This window comes from Hyaena hyaena, unplaced genomic scaffold (assembly GCF_003009895.1).
Source record: "Hyaena hyaena isolate Hyena2069 unplaced genomic scaffold, ASM300989v1 scaffold_38, whole genome shotgun sequence".
Lineage (NCBI taxonomy): Eukaryota > Metazoa > Chordata > Mammalia > Carnivora > Hyaenidae > Hyaena > Hyaena hyaena.
This window is the reverse complement of record NW_024080670.1, coordinates 2,260,689-2,276,469: the sequence shown is the minus strand read 5'-3', so window position 1 is coordinate 2,276,469 and position 15,781 is coordinate 2,260,689. Positions and strand designations below refer to the sequence as shown.

The window sequence follows — 15,781 nt, the reverse complement described above, 5'->3', positions numbered from 1 at the left end:
CCCCCCCCCCCCCCCCCCCCCCCCCCCCCGCCCGGGCCCAGTTAGCCCCGAGCGCAGAGGTGTGGCTGCAGCCGGGTTCAGGCACTCCGGGAGAAAAGCTGCGTCCTCACTACAAGCAGGGGGCATGGCAGCCATGCCCCAGTGCCCCCCTGTGGGCCCTTGACCTTGGTGGGTCCTCACAGGTCGAGCTGGCTCCTGGCCTAGCAAGGGGTCTTATCGGCTTATGGCCACAGCAGCTCTGTTTCTCGAGAACAGTCAAGTGAAATACAGTTCGGAACCGAACACCGAGAGCACCTTGGCGGCCGGGGGCATGGTTGCGGCGTCCAAAGTCAAGTCCGTGCTCTGCCCTGACCAGCTGGGTGGCCGTGGACGGCAGGGCCTCGTCTCTCTGGGTCTCAGTTTTGTCCTCCGCAGAAGAGGGTGCTCAGGGTGGGCTGGGAGTTTCAAGTGAGTTTCGCGCACACAGGTGTGGGGGGCACACAGGTGTGGGGGGCACACGGGAGGCGCTCAGTGGCTGACAGTCGTCGGTGCTGGAGTAGCCGGTTTGTTCCTTGGACTCATGGGGGCGGCACATTCTCCCCGTCTCTCCTCTGTGCTGTTTGTCCCTCTTCCTAAATTCTCCAGGCTGGTTTTTCCATCTGGGGCTTCATTACACAGGTCTGGGGTGTGACGAGGCTCTGGCAAGGAGGCGAGGGTCTGAGAGGCCATCGGTGGGTGCAGGTGCAGGCTGGTTGGAGCCCTGCCCTGGCCCCAGCAGACACGGGCCCCACTCGCATGTGGTGGGCATGCAGGGGTGAGTGTGGTGGGCATACAGGGGTGAAGACCAGCCCCCAGCGAGCTGGGCGACTGTGGGGAGCACAGCTCATTTGACAGCCACCGAATCTCCTCCCAGAAGGCTCTGTGCTCATGCAGTGAGGTCGGGGGAGCGGCACATGGCCCTTTAAGGGACCCGGCCAGAGGGGCTGGGTGTAGACAAGCCACCTGCACTCTGAACAGCCTGAGGACGAGAGCATTTTCTCTGCCCCTGCGGCAGCCGGCCCTCCCTGAACCCCAGGGCTCTTTGTCGAATGAATGAATGAATGAATGAACAGCTGGCTGAGCTGGGTGCATGCAACTCAGAGCGGGGCACCTGTCAGGGAGGGCTTCGTGGGGGGCTGGGGGTGTGCGGCCTTGAAGGTAGTCTGGAGGGCAGGAGGGTGTATCCTGGAGACCGGGTTGGGGGGACACAGTGTGAGCAGAGGTGGAGAAGGGCGCGTGCATGTACAGCTGGGACTTGCCATCACCTATTTATGGAGCACCTGCTGCCGGCCAGGGCCTGTGTTAAGGGCTGGGGACGTGGCAGGCACCTGGCCCTGCTCCTTCTAGAAGCATCGACGGTGACAGGTGATGACAGGTGTGATGAATGCCGTGATGGCTCCAGGACCACATACCCAGATGCGGGGCATCTCCCAGGCCAGGAGGGGCCTGGCTTCCCTGAACCATGAAGAGGGGGCTGGGGAGGTATCCTGAGCGAGGCTGCAGCCCGGGTGCATGCTGGGAATGAGGCTGACAGTGTAGCCCAGGTTTCTGCTTGATTCTGAGCACTTTTATGCCGGGCACCCTTTGGTGTCTCTGTGCAGGTAGGTGCCCCCCCTTGAGCTCTGAGAACTGGGGGTACCCGGAAGGACAGGTGGGCCCCTCTCAGATCCCACCCCCCCATCTGCGTGGCTGTGTGAACCTCGCAGCTGCGGCCATCAGCGAAGACACAAGCCCGATGCGCGTCATAGACAGGAATTCCCTGGTTCTCATCTCGGTGCCTCAGGGAACCACCTGGGTGTTCACGCCACGACGGAGGGGCTGCCGCCGATCACGCCACACGCACGCGGCCGCAGTGTTCTCCCTGCTGCCTCCCCCTCCCTCGCCGGCCCCCACCCCCGGGCTGCAGCCCCCTGACCTGCGGAGCGTCTGAGAAAGGGGAGGGCGAGCTGGGTCACAAGCCGGTGCCTGCGACTGGGAGGGGAAGGGACAGGCAGCTGTGGGAGCTCACAGGCTCCACCTACTGGACTTGAGGCATCAAGGCAGGAGGGCTTCCGGGAGGAGGTGATGCCGAAGTACTGAAGGTCGAGCAGGTGTAATCCAGGTGAACAGGAGGTGGAGGCGTGCCCCAGGGAGAAAGAACGGCAGGTGCAAGGGGACGGAAGTGAGATGAACCTGGTCCTTCTAGGAAGGACGGTGGTCCGTCCGGGGTGGGAGAGGGGGACTGGTCCATGTAAGACCACACAGGCCAGGAGGCTATGCTTGGGTTTGGGCCAGCAAGCAGTGGGCAGCCACAGAGGGCTATAAAGCAGAGCCGATAAGACCATTCTGTCAGTGACAGCAGACACGGGCTCCACGGGGCAGGTAATGAAGGGGTCCTTTGGGCCCTTCTGGGCCTCAGCTTGTCCATCTATAAGATGGGCTCTCCCTTCATTCCATTTTTCCTTTGTGATAAACAAGCAGCGTTCCTTTTCTGAGAAATGACCTGGGGCTGGTCATTTGGAAAGACAAGATGCCTACTTTGATCGGTGGGAATTTTCCGCTTCTGGAAATTTCTTTTATTATTATTTAAAGCTTCTTTAATTTTGAGAGAGACAGTGTGTCCATGCAAGTGTGGGAGAAAGCAGAGAGAGAGAAAGAGAAAGAGAATCCCAAGCAGGCTCCAAGCTGTCAGTGCAGAGCCTGATGCTGGGCTCACACTCACGAACCGTGAGATCATAACCTGAGCTGAAATGAAGAGTCGGACGCTTAACTGGCTGAGCCACCTAGGTGCTCCTTACTACTTTTTTCCCCAGAAGCTCCCAGTTCCTATCCTTTAAAGGTCTTGTTGAGGGAGAGAGAGAGAAAGAAAGAGAGAGAGAGAGAGAGAGAGAGGCTCAGGGTGCTGTGGTCTGTGGAACTCTCAAAGCTAGAAGGCAGCCTGAACAAAGGAACGCAGAGCTGCCTCTTCAAATGTGAAGAAAATGGGGCTCAGAGACATTGACTGCCTGCCTGAGGTTGCACAGCGCGCCCGTAGCTGAAGCAGACCTCGGATCCTGAGCTCCCGTTCCCAGCCTGCACCTCTTTCCGCTGACCCACGCTGTCCCCATTTCGCCCGCCGAGGTTTGCAGTGAGGTCCTGGGAGGGAGGGAACCATGTACACGAAGTCTGTGCTCCAGCCTCAAGCTGATTTGGTCCTTGGTTGGTGGATGTCAGTATTTTTTTAATTTTTAAATTAAAAATAATAATAAAATTATTAAGTTTATTTTGGAGAGAGAGACCGAGAGAACGAGTTGAGGTGGGGTTGAGAGAGAGTGGGAGAGAGGAGAGAGAATCCCAAGCAGGTTCTGCACTGTCAGCGTGGAGCCCTATGTGGGGCTCGAACTCAAGGACTGTGAGATCATGACCTGAGCCGAAACCAAGAGTCGGACGCTTAGCCGACGGCGCCCCCCAGGCGCCCCCATGTGAATGTTTCAAACAGTGCAAATCTGCCTTGCGTATTGTTTATGCGTGCGCTGTCGTCACCATGGTAACAGTTCTCTGTCAAGTGCCTTTCTGTTCTGGGCCCCGTGCTGTGCATTAGGCCGTTGGGTTCTTTGGATGACCCTATGAAGGATAAGCACTATTGTCTCTAGTTTCCAGAATGAGACCAGTGAGGCACAGAGAGGTTAAATGACCAGGCCAGCCTCACACAGCAGGCACGCGGGCCAGAAGGGTTGGACTCAGGTGGTCCGGCCCAAGGCCTGGGCTCTAAGGCCACCACCCGGTGTGTCACTTACAACTATGCTCAGAGAACTTGCGCCGAGTGCCTGCTGGATGCTATGGAGGAGGGGGTGCTGGGCAGGGAGGATTATTACCCCATCTTACAGATGGGAAGACAGATGCCCGGCAGGCCAAAACTAGTAGCCTGAAGTTGCATAGGCAGTCAGTCAGTTGCCAGTGATACCGACCTGTTTGAGAAGCGCGGGCCCCGCACTTGGCTTGCACCTGCCTGGGACACGGGGACTGTTGTCACCTCCATTTTGCAGAGGAGGAAACCAGCACCCGGCAGAAAGGGGAGTGGGGACCGCAGACCTGTTGGACTCTAGAGCCCAGCTGTATAGTGGGAGCACAGGCTGGGGGGTGGCTGGCCTTGGGGGCCCCCTGCCCCCGCACTGGCCACTTGCATTTGGGGCCAGCTGGGGCCAGTGGCCGCAGCTGCCCTCCTCGATTTATAGGGACAGGGGCCTCGCGGAGCCAGCACATATGGGCCGGTGACATCATGTCTGCTGGGGCCCCTTGGGGTCCAGCCCAGCTGCAGGAGCCTGGCTGGGGGTCCCAGATCCCTTCGGGATGGGGCCAGGTGGCTTCAGCAAGGTGGGCCAGATTAGGGAGGGCGATGATGAGGGGCCGGCACGGCTTTCTCCCGAGGGCCCAGCGTAGTGCTGGATTCGGAGTGTGGCCGGCCCTGGCACTTAGCCCTAGACGGCCTCTGGGCCGGCGTTTCTCCCCCAGAAGCCGTGGGAAGGATGTGCAACGGGGCCTCGTCCCCCGCCTCAGGGCGGGGCATGCAGTAGAAGAGAGGGAGGTAATCGGTGACCATGTGCCAGGCCCTGGGCTGAGCCCTATGGTATCTGGTCATGTGCCCCAGACACAGGCCTTCTTAGTGTGCCCATTTTTCAGATGAGGAAAATAGAGGCTCCAAGAGGCAAAGGGACTTGCTTCACCCAGCTAGAAAGAGTTCAGAGTGCGGACCCGAACCCAAGCCGTGGATTCCCAGTCCAGTGCTCTTCGTGTCTCATACCAGTTGGGGTGGGATGTGGCCCTGGCCAGGGAGGTGGAGGCAGGGCAGAGTGGGGAGGACTGAGGGGTGGGTGGTGGACACAGCCTCAGTCCTGGCAGGCTTCCTGGGGGAGGTGGCTGTTCAAGTTGGGTCTGGAGGTCTTCCCAGCGGGGCTGGGATTGGGTGGGGTCTCACCCGTGCCCCTCCCTCCTGCAGGCATCGCCTCCTGCCGTCAGGCTCCCTGCGTCTGGCCCAGGCCCAGGTCGGTGACAGCGGCCTCTACAGATGCGTAGCCACCAACCCCGCTGGGTCTGCTTCTCAGCACTACATCCTCCAGGTGCAAGGTAGGGCCCGGGGTTGCTGGCTGGGCCTCGCCCACGGCCCCGCCCTCCCCTCCCTCTTTCTCAGGCCTTCTCAGTGCCTTTCCCTGTCTGTAGGCTGGGCCTTGTCACCTCTCCATGGGGGCCTCCGGTGCTTCCTCCCCTCCCCTCTGCGTCCTGCTTTCCTCTAGCCCTGTACCCTCTCTTCCTTCCCCTGTACCCTTGGTTGGGGCCCCCTGAGAACAGAGGGCAGGGCCCAGGGCAGGCCTCGCGCGGTGGGGACCTAAGGGTCAGCAGGGGGACCCATGAAGGGGTTCTGGTTCCCGGCTTGGCTGGGCCCCAGGAGCGGACATTTCCCTGGGTGTCCAGGTCCCATCCACAGAGGTCAGCGTGGTGTCACTCCCCCGAAGAGACAGGGAGCTTCTCAGCCCCAAAGCCCCAGGGAATTACCAAAGACAGCAGCCGACCGACTGTGGCCTGTGGGCTACGCCTGACCCGTTTCCGGTTTTCATGTGGCCCACCGGTGAAGAACGTAGCCACGTTCTTAAAAAAGTTGTTTATGCTTATTTATTTTTGAGAGAGAGACAGAGCATGAGCGGGGGAGGGTCAGAGAGAGAGGGAGACACAGAATCCGAAGCAGCTCCAGGCTCCGAGCTGTCAGCATGGAGCCCGACGCGGGGCTCGAACCCATGAACCGTGAGATCATGACCTGAGCTGAAGTCGGACGCTTCACTGACTGAGCCACCCAGGCGCCCCCACCCGCGTTTTTAAATGATTGGAGAAAAAACCCAAATAACATTCTGTGATGTGTGAAAATTACTTGAGATTCAGATTTCAGTGTCCATAAAACCAGCGTTCTGGGAAGCTGGGACGCATTTACGTGTGGCCTGTGGCTTCTCACACCGTGGTGGCGAGTTGAGTAGTTGAGAGAGGGGCCGTCTGGCCCGCAAAGCCTGAAATACTCTCTTGCCCTTTATGGGAAGAGACCCTGATCTCAGCTAGCCCCCATTTTACAGGTGGATAGGCTGAGGCTCAGAGAGGGAAGGGGCTCAAAGGTTTGCTGTGAGTTTGTGTGAGCATATGAGAGATATGGCGGAAGTGGGGGGGCTGGGTGATGAGCAGGGCCCCAGAGGTAGGAGAACTGGATTTGAGTCCTGATGCTACTACCACGGACTGGCTGTGTGACCTTGGCCAGCCGCATGGCCACTCTGAGCCTTGGTTTCCTCCTCTGTAAGTTGGGGGCCACAGCGATGGCCATCCCATAGCTGTCAGAAGGGAAATCAGCACAGGGAAATCTGCTATTGTTTTCAGCAGGTGTGGGGGTGGGGAGGGCATGTTCACCCTCGTGCTCCTGGAGGGGTGAGGGGCCCAGGGGAGCCACCTGGATTCCGGTCAGAGACACCCTGGGTCACATAGGCTCCGGCTCCTATTAACTGAGGGGGTGGGTGACTCTGGTCAATCACGGAACCCTTCTGAGCCTCAGTTTCTTCATCTGCAAAATGGGCATGGTTTCACCTGCCTATAAGGAAGGACAGAGGAGATGTAGATGTGAAAGAAATAAATACCACCATCTCCCCCAGCCCAGGGAAAGGAGGGGCCACGGGTAGGGGGATGGCGGGGAGGGTGGGTGAGGTGAGGCTGAGGAGAAAGGAGCTGAGCGTCGAGGAGCGATTCTGTGATGAGAGGCCAGATTCTATTCACGTCTGGGGGGACCGCATGGGGTGTCCTGCTGTCTTTTCCCCACTAAATGAGGAATGGTCAGCCCTAGGCTGCCCCCTACGGTGATTTCTGCTGCTTGGTGATGTCGGGACGTAAGGGCGGGTGGGCTCTCTCCGTGGGTCTGGGCTCTGCGACCCCCCCCACCCGGGGGTGCCAGGTACTGGACTCCCCTCCCTGGGGCTCTTCAGTGCCCCCGCAGGTGCAGCCGGGCCCGCGGGTCCTGAAGGTGCTGGCGGGAGAGATTCTGGACCTGAACTGCGTGGCCGAGGGCAGCCCGGAGCCCCGGCTGAGCTGGTCCAAGGACGGGGTGGCCCTGGGCGGCGGGACCCCCGAAGGCTCCGTCCACTTCTCGGCCGTCCAGACCTCTGACGCCGGGCTGTACCGCTGTGAGGCTTCCAGCAGCGCCGGCGTGGACGCCTGGGAGCTGGAGCTCAGGGTGCTGGGTGAGTCTCCCCTGAACCCCGGGACTCACTGCTCCCCGCCCCGCCCCCACCCGCCCCGACAGCAGCCTGCGCTTCTGAGATTCTTTTTTTTTTTTTAATGTTTATTTATTTTTGAAGAGAGAGACAGCATGTGAGCAGGGGAGGGGCAGAGAGAGAGGGAGACACAGAATCTGAAGCAGCTCTAGGCTCCGAGCTGTCCGCACAGAGCCCCATGCGGGGCCCGAACCCATGAGCCACGAGATCATGACCTGAGCTGCAGTGGGGCACTTAACTGAGCCCCCCGGGCACCCCTGGGCCTCTGAGATTCTTAACCCCTTCCTTCCTCCCGGCCTCCGCCCCTGAGGCGGTGGGACTGTCCAGGGCGAGGGAGCCTTAGGTCAGCCCTGCAGGTTCCGTCTGCTGTGGGGTGGCTAGAAGTTTCCATGGGATTGTGATCAAAGAGCAGGGGCCTGGGCGGAGGCTCAGTTCCTTCCCCCTTCTGGCTGGACGACTGTAGGCCAGTCGTTCACACTGTCTGACCCTCAGTTTTGTCCCCTATGAAATGGGCCCAATAACAGCGTGTGTGAAGCGTCCAGGGGCACGGAGAGGTCTGGATCCGCGGTGCCGCAGTTTTCACTATGACGAATGTAAAATAATCCCGCAAAGCCGCTGCCGGCGGAGGGGGGGCGGGGTGCAGGACGACACCAAGCTCCGCCTCCCAGGCCCGTGGCATCTCGCATGGCCCTGGTGGCCTCTCGGCGGGCCAGCCTGTGGGAGGCGGGGCTGGTGCCTGGCCAGGCTCTGGGTGGGACACCCTCTCCGCGGGCCCGGGTGTAAGCGTGGCCACACTGCCTCTCCCCAGAGCCGCCGCACTGGGAGCCCGACGAGAGCAGCGGCCTGCTGGAGAGAGTGGCGGGGGACAATGCCAGCCTGCCCTGTCCTGCCAGAGGTGACGCCGGGCCCCGGGGTGGGTTGGACTGGGAAGGAGCCCGCTTACATCTCAGCGCCCCAGGTCACGCACTGTGGGCGATGCCCGTGGGTTATGGAGGGTTGGGGGGGTCCTCTCTCCTTACCAGGCCACGCCAGGCCACGCCACGCCAACCTGTAGGATGCCTAGTACCTTTAGCTCTTTTTTATTATGGATAATCTAGGCCCAGAGGGATTAAGCTACTTGTTGGAGGCCACGCAGCCTGGAGGTGACCCCCAAAGGCTTGTGTGGGTGGACCCCAGCCCCGAGCACCCCTTAAGCCCCAGCCCCTCCGCCTGGGGATGCAGCAGCTGGGCCGAGGACAGCGCCAGGGTCCTAGGATTGGGGCTCGGTGGCCCCCCGCCGCTCTTCAAGCCCGCCCCAGACTTTCTAGCAGAGGATGGATTCATGGGGCTCTGGGCAGACTCGCCCTCGGGGGCAGCGGCGCGTGTGGGGCCAGGATAGCCCCCTCTGTGGTCCCTGCCCAGTGCTGACCCCTCTTTGGCCCTTCCAGGCCAGGTTCCTTCTTGAGGCTCTTTCTGAGCCTCGGTTTCCTCATCTGTACAGTGGGTTCAACCAGGCCCTCCATGCAGGGCTGCTGGGAGGGCTCCGAGGGACAGACAGCGGGAGTGTTGGGCCCCAGCTCCGTGCCTGGCACCTGGTAGGGGCCCAGGGAGATGCATCGAACGAAGGAGACTCCCCTTCTGTCAAACCTCCCCCTGCCACACCCGGCGGACCTCGCTGCCGCCCCAGCCACTGCTTTTGGGCTCCTGTCTGGCCGGCGAGAGGGCGTGCTGTCTGCCCCGTGCGTGGACGCTCTCGAGAAGGGTGGGTGCCTGGGTCTCAGAAGCAGGTCAGAGACTGGAGCCAGGGAATTCTCTGGAACTGGCCTGAGGGAGGGCCAGGTAGGAGGCAGGTGCTGGCTGAGAGTTCTGGGGGCCCGAGGGGGGGGGGTCTGAGGGGCCGCCACCCCGCCCTCCGCCAGGGCGCCACCTTGTGCCCGTCTCTGGTAACAGCAAGCAGCCGTCAGGCAGTCTTGGGGGTGGAGGGTGGGGACCCCTGGTCAGCCAGGGGCTCGCCCTCCGCCCCAGACTTCAGCCGAATCAGCATAACCCAGGCCCCCTCCGATGGCCACGCCTCAGCCTGGCAGCCCGCACCTGCCCCCAGGCCGCCCTTGGCCTTCTCCCCTTCAAGCAGGTGTTCGGTGCCAGGCAGTGCCGGGCGCGGGCATTCGCCAGCCGCGTGGCCTTGGCGTGGGAGGGCCAAAGGGGAAAGCGCCGAGCCCCCGGCCCGGACCGCGGTGCCTGCGGTGGGTGACAGCGCCCGCCCCCTCCTTGTGGGCGCGACCGAAGGGCCACTGACTTGCTGTCGTGGCCCCTGTGAACTGGGCGCGGGGAGGTGACGTGAGTGATTTTCAGCAACGGCTCGGAGTCTGGAATCTTCCCTGGGCGGAGCTACGGGGCAGTTCTGTGGTTAGAGCTCTTCCAGGGCTTAGACGTTTGCACTAAAAAACTGATCCAGGTTCAAAACTCAGGGTCCCTCCAGGGGTGCAGCTCTGAGGCCCCTGGTGAGGTGGGGTGGGGGGGCACGTGTACTGGGGGAGTGTGTGAGGGGGTGAGTGTGAGGATGTGTGTGTGAGGCTGTGTTTGTGTGAAGGTGTGTGTGTGAGAGGGTGTGAGGGGGTGTGTGTGTGAGGAGGTGTGCATGTGGGGGTGTGAGTGTGAGGGGGTGAATGTGTGAGGGTGTATGTGTGAGGGTGTGTGTGAGGTTGTGTGTGATGGTGTGGGGGGGGGGTGAGGTTGTGTGTGAGGCTGTGTGTGTGAGGGGTGTGGAGTGTGTGAGGGGTGTGTGTGAGGGGTGTGTGTGTGTGTGAGGGTGTGTGTGTGTGAGGGTGTGTGAGGGTGTGAGTGTAAGATGGTGTGTATGAGGGTGTGAGTGTGTGAGAGGGTGTGAGGGGGTGAATGTATGAGGGGGTGTGTGTATGTGAGGGGTGTGTGTGAGGTTGTGTGTGACGGTGTGTGTGTGAGTGGTTTTGTGTGTGAGGGTGTATGTGTGTGGGGGGTGAGTGTGTGTGAGGATGTGTGTGTGTGTGAGGGGGGTGTGAGTGAGGGTGTGTGGGGGGGGTGAAAGGATGAGTGCACATGCATGTGGTTTGTATGTGTGTGGCACAGTGTTTACGTGTGTGGCACAGGGGACACGGCCGTGTGGGCGCAGAGGACACGGATGTGGGGTGCGGGGGACAGGGACGCAGTGGGCGCAGGGGACACGGGGGGTGTAGGGGACAGGGATGCAGTGGGCACAGGGGACACGGGATGCAGGGGACAGGGACGCAGTGGCCGCAGGGGACGTGGATGTGGGGCGCAGGGGCCGGGCCCTCCCGGGGCTCCGGGCGGTCCCAGCACGTGGGGCAGAGCGGTCAGTGTGGGCGGGGTGGCCCGGCTCCCCTCAGAGAGAGGACACCCAGGATGCCCTGGGCGCGCCACGTCCTGACTGCCACCCGCATGTCCACCCGAATGGGGTGGCCGTCCCCGTGCCCCCCGTGGCTGAGGACAGAGGAGCGGGCGAGGCGGGAGAGTCCGCGTCCACCCGAGCCCCAGCTGGAAGGTGGCACAGGGCGCGTGGGTGTGGCGTGTGCCCACGTGCATTAGCCCACGTCGTGGTCCCGATGGCTAATGTCAGCAGCGCGATAGGGGGACAGAGGTGCGAGGTGCCATCCTGTGAGGTCGGGGAGCCCCCCCAGGAATGCCCCCCACCTACGTGTGGCTGGAGAAGGACGGAAGGTGGCCAAGGCCCCAACAGACAGAGGGCTTGTCCCGAGGTCGTAGAGCAGGTCAGCAGGGCTGGGGCTCGCGGGACCCCAGGACCCCAGGGCGCCCCCGCCTCAGGGGCCCGTGTGGTGCTCAGAGGCTAGGTCGTTCCCACAATGGCCACCTGAGAACCTCCCGTGTGGCCGATGGCACCCGAGGGTGCTGGCACAGCAGGCTAGCTCGTTCGTTGAGCGCCCCCTAGGGGCCGGCACCGGGCTCGCCGCTGGGAGCGTTGCACGGGGTTCATGCTGAGCCCTTGGCCCTTGTTTGGGGGAGACCTGCAGCCCTGGGTGGGAGGCGGCGGGCGTGGTCCCCGAGGGGGCTGCTCCTGCCAGCCCAGGGGGCGACACGGTGCTGCCCCCACCCCCAACGGGAGGGCCGGCGACATTTGCACAAGCGGGGACGCGGAGATGGCAGACGTCAGGGTGTTGGTGCTGATGACACCGTGCGCCCCACCAGGGGTGCCCCAGCCGCAGGTCACGTGGCGGAAGGGCCCGTCCTCAGAGCCCCTGCGAGGCCGGCCAGGCCTGGAGGTGCTGGCTGAAGGCTCCCTGCTTCTGGCGTCCGTGTCCCCCACCGACAGCGGAGACTACGAGTGCCAGGCCACCAATGAGGCGGGCTCTGCGTCCAGGAGGGCCAAGCTGGTGGTCTATGGTAAGCAGGGGGCCCCGAGCGGGGGTGGCTCAGGCTCACTCCCCGCAACGGCACCCCTTCCCCAGAGAGACCCCCCCATGGAGACAGTGTAAGGGGAAGGACCTGGAACTCCCTAAATGGTTTTTAAAATGGTTTGTAGGTGAATTCGGTTTAAAATGAGCAGCGATGGCCGTGGAGAGTCCCAAAGCCCACGTCAGGGTTAAAGCCACTACACCTGACCCGAGGGTCATACCCTTCCCGGCCGCAGGGAGAGCCCCCTGTCCCCCGCCCCCTTCCGTGGCGCTGTGGGCAGAGGGAGGGCCCTTTCTGTCAACACGGGCACCATGAGGAGCAGGGGACGCTGTCACCACTCCCGATGGGCCACCTGCCACCTCCCCGTGACCCGCCGCCCCGGCTCCGCATGTAACATCTCACGTGGGAGGTTCGTTAGGAAGAGACACCCACGCCCCGTCTTCAGAGGTTATGACGTGGGCCCTCCCAGGGGACCATGACCATGATAACAGGTGGTAAGCAGAACCGGGTGGACATAGGGGCTCCAACATCTTGCAAAGCTGAATGTCGGACAGAGCGTCACAGTGCCCTGGCACGGCTGGGGTGTGCGGGTCCCCGGGCAGGCTGCCCTGGCATTCCCAGGTCCACACGGGGCTCCCGGTGGCCAGATCGGGGACAGGACCGGGCAGCCAGGGACCCCAGAATCTGGGGAAGGGCAGGAGTTGGGGAATGCCCGTCCAGGCCAGGAAGAGTGGCCCACATGGGGTCTGGGTAACTGTGGCTGTCGGGACGGTTCCTCTGCTTCTCTTTGCTCCCAAGTGCCCCCTAGCATCCGGGAGGACGGGCACAGGGCCAATGTGTCAGGCATGGCCGGGCAGGCCCTGACTTTGGAGTGTGACGTGAATGGCTTTCCAGCCCCTGAGATCGTGTGGCTCAAGGATGGGCAGCCGGTGGGTGTCCTCTGGGGTGGCTGGGCTGCGTGGGATTTGGATAGGGACCTTCTGGATGGGTTCCTGCATGTGCCAGGTGTGGCAGGGAGATGTGACAGGTGTTCTGGGGAACGCATGGGGCGGTGGGGGAAGCCTGGGGGGCTGCATGGTGGAGGGGGCATGGCACTCTTTGGGGAATAAGAAGCCCAGTTCCGGTCAGCAGCCAGCTCCCTGGGCCTCAGTCTCTTGTCGCCGATGTTGGGGGTGGCCAGGCCCCTCACCAGCTCCCTCCGGCCTCTTCTGCCCAGATTCCTGAGGCGGGTGGTCACCGCCTGCTGGACAAGCCCGGGGCCCTCCACTTCCCCAGGATCCAGGAGGCTGACTCGGGCCTCTACTCCTGCCGAGCAGAGAACCAGGCGGGGACTGCCCAGAAGGACTTCGATCTGCTCGTGCTCAGTGAGTGAGGCTGGGGAAGAGGGGACTCTGCCTGCTGAGAGTTGGGGGGGCATAGAGGGGCCCGTGACAGACCCCGTCCCTGTCCTCACAGAGCCATCAGGGCAGACATTAGATGGTCACATGATTGCCCACGTAATTAGTGCTGTGTTACGTGCTGCAAAAAGTAGCGTCGGCTGCGGAGAAGGCACAAAGCAGGGCCCTGATCAGCCAGGGAGCCTTGAGTCACGGATGGAAGGGGAGGGAAGGGTGCACCCGCGGACCCGCACAGACAAAGGCCTGCCACAGGGCCTTTGCCTGTGCGGGATTTGAGGACATTCTGCCCCTCTGCCCCCGCCCCCCACCCCAGTCCCTCCTTCCGTGGCGGGAGCCGGGGCCGCCCAGGACGTGCTGAGCCTGGCTGGTGCAGACGTTGAGCTGGAGTGCCGGACCTCAGGGGTCCCCACGCCCCAGGTGGAATGGACCAAGGACGGGCAGTGAGTGGTCTTCCTGGCATATGGGGCTTGGCATCCGGGGGCTTCGGGGAGGCGCTCAGTGGCCATTGCACGTGCCACCATCCAGGGGCCGCACGGAGGGCAGCGTGGGACACCTCCCACCCCAGCCTGGAATTACCCAGGGGACCCTCTTCTCTCCCCCTGCCCCCCGGCAGGGTTTTCTTATGACACAGACAGTCTTGCTTTTTGCTTTAAACTTTTTTTTTTAGGTAAAATTCACAAAATCTAAAATCAACCATTCTGAAGGGCTTGCTTCTAGTGGTTTGTAGTACACGCACCGTGATGTACACTGTCACCTGTGTCTAGTTCTGGAACATTTCATTACCCCAAGAGGAGACTCTGTGCCCACCAGCCCCTGCCCTCTCCCCTCCCCCGGCCCCTGGTGACCACTAATCTGCTTTCTGTCTATAGATTTACATATAGTTCATGTACATCCCATGCAGTCACACAATACGGGGCCTTTTGTGTCTGACACGTCTAACGTAGCGCTCAGTTCGCAGGCTTCACCTGTGCCGTAGCAGGTGTCCATACAGGACACCTCTCAGATATTAGGGGTTCGGTCCCAGAGCATCACGATGAGGCAGATATCACAATAAAGCAAATCAAACGAATTGTTTGGTTTCCCAGTGCCCAGAAAAGTTATGTTTGTACTATCGTCTGTTGAATGTGCAATAAATAGCATTATGTCTAAAAAACAACATACGTACTTTAAATAAAAAGTAGTTTAAATAATAGTTTCTTTCAGTGCGCCTGGGTGGCTCAGTGGGGTGAGCGTCCAGCTTCAGCTCAGGTCACGATCTCACAGTTCGTGGGCTTGAGCCCCGTGCCAGGCTCTGTGCTGTCAGTACAGAGCCCACTGTCCCCCCTCCCTATCTCTCCCTGGCTCATGCTTTCTCTCAAAAATAAGTAAACGTTAAAAAAAGTAAATTGCTAAAAAATGCTAACCATCATCTGAGCTCTCAGAGAGTTGTACTCCTGTGTAACAAACATATTGTACATCACAGCATAACAAATATAAGGAAAAACTTTGAAATTTTGTGAAAAGGGGGCGCCTGGGCGGCTCAGTAGGTTAAGTGTCCAACTTTGGCTCAGGTCATGATCTCACGGTTTGTGGGTTCAAGCCCCGTGTCGGGCTCTGCGCTGACATCTCAGAGCCTGGAGCCTGCTTCCGATTCTGTGTCCCCCTCTCTCTCTCTCTGCCCCTCCCCTGCTCGTGCTCTGTCTCTCTCTCTCAGAAATAAACATAAAAATTTTTTTCTGAAATATCATGAGAATGACCATAACTATGACACAGAGACACAAAGTGACCAAACACCATTGGGAGAATGGCACCGACTGACTTGCTCGATGCACAGCTGCCCCAGACCCTCAGTTTGTCAGAAACACTGTATCCGCCTGCCCTTGACTGCTTGTAGTGACTAACCGTCGTCCATGGCAGGGATCAGCCACCATTTGTGCCCATTCCCCGGCGCGTGGGCACCGTTCAGCGATTGTGAACCTCCCAGACTTGCTTTTCACAAGTGGCAAGCTCCTCTCTCTGCAGCCGGGCCCTGCTTACTGCTGGCCTTCTCTTGACCGTCCCTCCAGGCCTGTCCCTCTGGGGGACCCTCGTGTCCAGCTGCAGGAGGATGGCCAGGTTCTCAGAATCACCAGCAATCACCTGGGGGATGAGGGGCGGTACCAGTGTGTGGCCTTCAGCCCCGCCGGCCAGCAGGCAAAGGTCTTCCAGCTCAGGATGCATGGTGAGCCCGGCCTCCGCCACGGGCTGCCCGCTTCCAGGAGGGGGGTCCTAGGGGAGCAGCCCCGGTCCCGTAAAACCTGGGGAGAGGGACCAAGAAGCTGGCCCGGTGTCCCCGTCCCCAGCGCTGCCAGCTGGATTCCTGATCCTGGTCACGGTGATCATTTCTGCACCTGTTTCTCTAAATCGACTCCCTTTACTTTATCTGGAAACGCGCTCGTTTAAAGGGATGTTTACTCTCTCGAGTGTAAGTGGGAAGCCAGGGCCACTTGGCCTTCGGGGAGGAAGCTGTGAAAACAGATCCGGCAAAAGAGCGCTGATGTAGAAAGTACCAGAAGGGTTAAGTACACAGTCCACGAAACGGCGCCCTGCCCTCTGTCGTAATCGGGATGGAGCTGTTGGAGGGACAGAGCTGTTCCGTTCTCAGATGGCAGTGCTGTTTCACGCTGTGCCCACGTGCCCCCAGGATCCCCGGGGGCCGCTAGTGGCGAACCCCTGATTTAGGTCAGACCCTCATTTTGTGGACGGGGA

At 61.1% G+C, this 15,781-nt stretch overlaps 1 protein-coding gene across 1 annotated transcript in view; it reads left to right on the top strand.

The window, feature by feature from the left end:
- HMCN2 (hemicentin 2) overlaps positions 1 to 15,781 on the top strand; it is a 148,045-nt gene that overhangs the window by 66,465 nt on the left and 65,799 nt on the right. The window contains exons 23-30 of the mRNA XM_039229423.1: positions 4,973 to 5,100; positions 6,984 to 7,238; positions 8,080 to 8,166; positions 11,451 to 11,645; positions 12,456 to 12,586; positions 12,874 to 13,021; positions 13,368 to 13,494; positions 15,100 to 15,254. Coding sequence (XP_039085354.1) covers positions 4,973 to 5,100; positions 6,984 to 7,238; positions 8,080 to 8,166; positions 11,451 to 11,645; positions 12,456 to 12,586; positions 12,874 to 13,021; positions 13,368 to 13,494; positions 15,100 to 15,254 — 1,226 coding nt within the window. The remainder of the gene's footprint in view (positions 1 to 4,972; positions 5,101 to 6,983; positions 7,239 to 8,079; positions 8,167 to 11,450; positions 11,646 to 12,455; positions 12,587 to 12,873; positions 13,022 to 13,367; positions 13,495 to 15,099; positions 15,255 to 15,781) is intronic.